This window comes from Sarcophilus harrisii, chromosome 3 (genome assembly GCF_902635505.1).
Source record: "Sarcophilus harrisii chromosome 3, mSarHar1.11, whole genome shotgun sequence".
NCBI lineage: Eukaryota > Metazoa > Chordata > Mammalia > Dasyuromorphia > Dasyuridae > Sarcophilus > Sarcophilus harrisii.
In genome coordinates this window covers 453,892,657-453,898,656 of record NC_045428.1, presented here as the reverse complement: position 1 = coordinate 453,898,656, position 6,000 = coordinate 453,892,657, and the positions used below count along the sequence as shown (strand labels likewise).

General features: G+C 41.5%; 1 protein-coding gene across 6 annotated transcripts in view; it reads left to right on the top strand.

Annotated features, from left to right (window-relative positions):
- The first annotated feature begins 1,714 nt into the window (after nt 1–1,714).
- The window catches only part of APLP2 (amyloid beta precursor like protein 2), a 100,724-nt gene continuing 96,438 nt past the window's right edge, over nt 1,715–6,000 (top strand). For 4 of the 6 annotated variants that reach the window (XM_012545149.3, XM_031960889.1, XM_012545148.3 and 1 more), the window contains exon 1: nt 1,716–1,944. In XM_012545149.3, the coding sequence (XP_012400603.1) occupies nt 1,843–1,944 (102 nt within the window). In that variant the 5' untranslated portion in view covers nt 1,716–1,842. Of the gene's footprint in view, nt 1,945–6,000 lie in introns of all 6 variants that reach the window. The other 2 variants (XM_031960891.1, XM_023499554.2) reach the window with 1 other exon arrangement.

Genomic DNA, 6,000 nt, shown 5'->3' with positions numbered 1-6,000 from the left:
GAAAAGCTATCACATGCGCTGTGTGTGGAAGGAAACTTGGAATTCCAAAAAGAAAAGATGAGGAGGAAGTACATTCCAGATAGGAATAATCCGCTGTGCAAAGGTATGGAATTTGAATATGGAATGCCCTATGTTTTTCTTTCTTTCTTTCTTTCTTTAATTTTATTTAATAGCCTTTTATTTACAGGTTACACGTATGGGTAACTTTACAGCATTGACAATTGCCAAACCTCTTGTTCCAATTTTTCCCCTCTTTCCCCCACCCCCTCCCCCAGATGGCAGGATGACCAGTAGATGTTAAATATATTAAAATATAAATTAGATACACAATAAGTATACATGACCCAACTGTTATTTTGCTGTACAAAAAGAATCAGACTCTGAAATATTGTACGATTAGCCTGTGAAGGAAATCCAAAATGCAGGTGATGCCCTATGTTTTTCAAAGTGCTTTCCAACCTGCACAATGTTTTGCACACATGCAAAGCTCTACATGTAGAGATGTGCTACGTCCTAAGGATAGTTTTATACTTCCCTTTGTACTTTTAGGAAAGTTTTGTGATGTCTACTGGATAAATTTTTTTTTTTGGCATAGTATCTGGCACATAGTAGGACCTTCATAAACTAATGGACTATTATATTACTGTATATATTCTGTACGTACACAAATAAGCTTTTTGTATTCCATGCCAGTTATAAAATGGTGCAATAAACCTTTTCCTGTATAACTGTAATGGGAATGTAATGGGAAGACAACTTAGTAAATCAGACAAAATGATCTGTCTATACTACGACATATTCAACATATATAGGACTGCTTGCCATCTAGGGGAGGGGTGGAGGGTGGGAGGGAAAAATCGGAACAGAAGTGAGTGCAAGGGATAATGTTGTAAAAAATAACCCTGGCATGGGGTCTGTCAATAAAAAGTTATAAAAAATAAATTAATTAATTTAAAAAAAAATGATCTGTCCCTGAAATACAATGGGATTTGTCCGGACCAGGAAGAATTAATTGTTGGTTTAAGCGGTGTCCGGGGCTGCAAGCTTGAGGAATCTCAGAATTCTGCCACCAGGCTGAAAAAATGCCTTAGCCTAATTGCTCCTAGGACATAAATATTCATTTTTCGAGAAGCCAGGACCGGTGAAGGGAGCAGTGATCTTTGATCAGGATAGGGGAGCAGTGAGTGCATTTAGTGAGGAGGTTCTAGAAGTGGCGAAGGCACTCGAGAAAATTCCCCCTCTAAGTATGGACCTTAACCTTAGGAAGATGGTGATGGTTGCAACGTGGTGCAGTGGGTGAGCAACAACCTTTTGCGAGCAGAAAAAGCCCTGAGCCGCAGGAGAGGGACCGCGGGCGAGTGTATCACCGTGGGATGAGTCACTCGCCTGCAGATTGTTGCGGTTTATCTGCGGTGGGCGAGCCCACACCTTAACCGCAGCTTGGACGCGTCCCTCGCGCCGCCCCTACCTCTGGGACCGGCCCCCGACTGCCCAGAATGGGTCGGGAAGTTGGCCGAGCCATCCCTACTTAAAAGAAGAGCAGGGCGGGCCCAGCTCGGATGGAGGAGGAGCGGGCTCGGGCCTCCCAGGCTTGCGGTTTTCTGATTGGCTTTTTGGGGCAGGAGAGGGGCGGTCCTTGGGCTAGGTCTCTGCTCCAAGCATTGGGCCGCTGGCAATAGGTGGGCGTGGTTTTGTGAAGTCAGTTCCGGTTGGTGTAAAACCCCCGGGGCGGCGGCGGACGGGCTTCAGTCGCTTGTGAGTCGCTGAGGCCGTGGTTCCTTTGCTGGCTGTCCTTGTGCTGTGCTTGGTGGAGCCTGGGAGGGAGACAACCCCTACGGAGGGATGGCGGCGGCAGTGAGGACGGCCGCCGCTGTGGGCAGACTTCTGGCTCTGGGGCTGCTCGGGCTCATGGCGCCCTCGGCGGCGCTGGCCGGCTACATTGAGGTGAGTGCTCTTCCCTGCGCTTACGGGCCTGAGCACCGGCCCTGCTTCCCTTCCCTGCTGCCTCCTTCCACCCTCCGAGGGCGTGGAGAGCGTGTTTTCGGTGGGGTGGGCGCCGCGCGCTCGCCCCCGTGGGGGCTGCCCTCCTTTCCCTCCTGAGGGAGGCCTGCGTGTGCGTGGGGGCGGGGACGAGCCCACGCTGATCCCTCTCCCACCCCCATTCCCCTGGTGAGAGATGGAGCCTCGGTGATGGAGAGGGTCGGGCGCTGCAGAGCGGGGCCAGTCCTCCCCCCGCTCGCCTCCCTCCTCCTCCTCCTCCTCCTTGGCGCAGTGCTCGGTGTTGGAGGTCGGTCGGCTACTCCGCTGCAGAGGCCAAATGAAAGGCATCAAGGCGGGGGGGAAGGGTGTAAAGAGGTGAGGGAGGGGGTGCGCGCGCGGGGAAGCCCCCCCGCCCTTGTCGCAGGTGAGGAGGTAGGGAGAGGCGCGCGCGCTCCTTTCCTCCCTGCACCCACCCTTTTTGCCCCCCCTTCTCCCCCGGGGATCCCCTGTGGCGCTCCCTCTCTTCCCTCCTTCCCGCAGGAGTATGCTAGCCTCTCCCCTGGCGAGTGTTTTTGCGGCTTAGCCGTCTTGGAAAGCGATTGCTGTTCATCCGAGACTGCAGCTCCCCGATCTTTGTGTGCTGCTCCATCCCTAGAGGAGGAGAGGTAAAGCGGGAGACCCTGAGTGAGGTGCCCTTGATGATCCGGCTCCGCCACCCCCCTCCTCCTTAACCTTACAAATAAATCTTGGACTAGGATAACGCTGGAGGAGAGGGCAAGTACCTTCTTTCCCAGGGTCCTAAAAATTCCTACACTCTTCTGTGTATGGCCAGGGTGAGGCAAGGGTATAGAACGAGGCAGTGAATGGATGGAGCCTCCAGCTTGTCTAGGTGGGTTTCTGATCCGGATTTCCTGGCTTATTGTGTGGGTTTTTTTTTTGTTTTTGTTTTTTTTTTTTTTAAGTATCCTTAATGCCTGGGCGTGAGAGAGACGGGGTTGGGTTGTAGGAAAGCTGGGGCTGCCCATCGGGTGTGCGTGTCAGTTCCTTCTGCTTTTCTGCTTCCTATGGATTTCTGTTTAATTAGGGAACTCTTCCCTTCCTTTTTTTTTTTTTTTTTTTAATAAATGAAATGTGAACGCTTCTACTAGCACACTTTCCGGAGATTTTTTTTTTTTTTTTTATATTGACCTATTTATCTAAATCTGATAAGCAAGAAACACCCTTGCTAAAACAGAATGAATGTCTGTGGTCTTCCCCGAGTTAGGTGTGTTAAGTGTCTAAATACCTACACTAGACAGGACTCTGTCTGCAACACAGACGTTTTGTTTACTCTTTTAGAGAAATGAGGGACCTATGATATAAGTAAATATGTCTAAAATTCTCAGCTCAATTTCCCTTAAGTTTACATACCAGAAGTGAATTTGAGATGAGTTTTAAAATCTCTACACTTTAAGGTTTTCCCCGTAACTTAATTTCATGACTTATTCAGATATATTTCAAGTCACTGGAACATGCAGCGTTTTAGGTTCTTTAAAGAATCTGCAGTGTGGTCATGAGTTTGCTAGTTTATGTAAACCTTAGGTTGCCAAGTGAGATGTGGGACTTTATAAATAATCGGGTTCTTGAAATAGTGTTTGAACTGCTGCACTGGAATGTGTTTTCTTGTGTAATTGTTGACTTCATGTTTCTGTTCACTGCTTTAAAAAATTTGAATTGACCTTTGGGTTCCTAGGTGAATGTAAGATTCATCATTTTGAATGAGTTTAGCATTAGCCTACATTTTCCTTTGAAAAAAATCCCAGTTAAAAGATGTCTTTTCCCCAGAGAGAACATTTAATTATTTCCACATTTTAAACAAAATATTTAATTCAGTTGTGTTCCATATTAAAAAAAAAATCATGTCCAGCAATAAATGTGTTAATAAATGTTTTTTAGGGCATCATATTTTTTAGAAACAAAAATACATGTTTGTAATTTTTCCAAACGGGTTAGCTGGAAAACAAATTGGAATGGGGGATGGGACTGGGGAAAAGGAATTCTGAGTAAATTGGGATTTGGTTTTCTGTGTGAGTTGACTGGTAGAAGAGAAATTAAGAGGTATGAATAGCCATTGACTTTCAAAATATAATTTATCCCCCCTCCCACATTTAAATTTGATTTTTGAAAACATTTGAGGACTTAAAATTCCATTGCTTCTTTTCTGATTTTTAGCATACACTGAATACATTTTAAGCAAAATGTTGAACTGTCATGAATTTTAAAAGAAATTTTTAGTGCTTTTAAAGAATGAAGAGAAGTTGTGAGAATTAATTGTCTTATTAAATTCATCAGTAGTCTAATGATATAAAAGGAGCAATTATGGAAACAAAAACCTCTTTCTGGGCAGTTTAAAAGTTCTACGGAGAGAGAAAACCATTAGTATTTAGGACTATCATTTAAATTCTATTTAGAAAACTATCTTTCAGGTTTTCTTTAAAAGAAGTTAGATTTTTCCTTGTAAGGGTAATGGCATTAATTAAATCTTAATTTAAAGAATTTGATTCTTATATCTGCCTGAATATAAGAGATTTCTATACCTTGGAATTTAAAAGTGAAAGGAAATTTAATCGAGAAAATCTTTGGAAGTTCTGAACATAGTAAGAGCCCTTATTAAGACTTTCTGTAGGGATTCTGGCCAAAGCCCTGATCAGGTTGCTTGGCACTGAATTATTGGAAAACTTTTAGCTGTTGCTTGGTGATGCCTGAATTAATCTCTTACACCTGTTGAAAAACTTCTGCCTGTAGGTCACTTCCTCTTTTACATCCGATACAAGGTAGTTTTCATCTTCCTATTTGGCAGTCTGGATACTAGGTTGAAACTATTTGACCTCCCACAGGGCTCACTCTGTAATCACAAAGCATGAGCTAGTTTGCTTTCTCACATTTGAAAGCAAAACAACTTCCAGGATATAAAAAGTCAAAATATGAAAACAGTCCTATAGAGAGAAGTAGTCAGCTTTGTTCTGGAATATTTAAAAGACATTTTGACTTAGAGAAATCTACATACTACTTAGAAAGTTGTGTTATTCATAATACATATATATAAAATTATATATAAGTATTATATATATATATATGAAAATACACTACATACACAAATAATATATAATTATATATACATAATAATATCTTTTATATACCAATATAATTCACTGCAGCATCCTAAATTTACAAATACATTTCATTGAAGAGTTATTTTCCTCAAAAGCTTTAAATCAATGTTATAGTTTTTGTGTGTGTGTGATGGTGATTTTCATGGTCATATATCTTTTGCATTCTTACTTCTTCCCCCCAATCCATTAGATGCCTAAAGTAATGTTGAGTTAGATGTTTTAAAAATTTTAACTATCATTTACTGAACTTTGGACTACTTGGTAAATGGTGAGTTTTTAAGTTTAAATTTCATTTACCTGTTATGATAGTAATCAGCTGTAGCATTTTGAGATCAATTAACTTTATACACTTTCCATTTTTATTTAAATTTCTTTTAAAATTCATGAGCATTTTAACACTTTGCATAAAATACATTGAGTGTAAAAGTTTTACACTCTTGAATACTGATATGATCAAAGAACAAATTCAAAAGTTTCTTTTGTTGGGGGAGAGGAAGGAAAAGAGGTTAACCTATGAAAGACAATGGCTATCACATCCATTTATTTAATTTCTAATATACTACCTAGCCATTAAGTTCTTTTATCTTTTACAGATTTAGAAAGTTCTAAAAAGTTAGAGAATTTAGTGATTAAGCAAAGACCAATGTCCCATGCAGAGCTCGTTACATATCATGTTGTTTCCTTAGGCTTCTGGCCTTATATTTTTTTTTTTTTCTGTAAGAACTCTAGAAATACATAAAATTTGGTATAATGATCCTTCTTTTCAAAAACAACCATTGTTGAAAGCAATTCAGTTTACAATAAAGGTAACTTTTTAGTGAAATGAATTGTATCATCTTGAGGCTTAAATGTGTTTAATACAGTATTT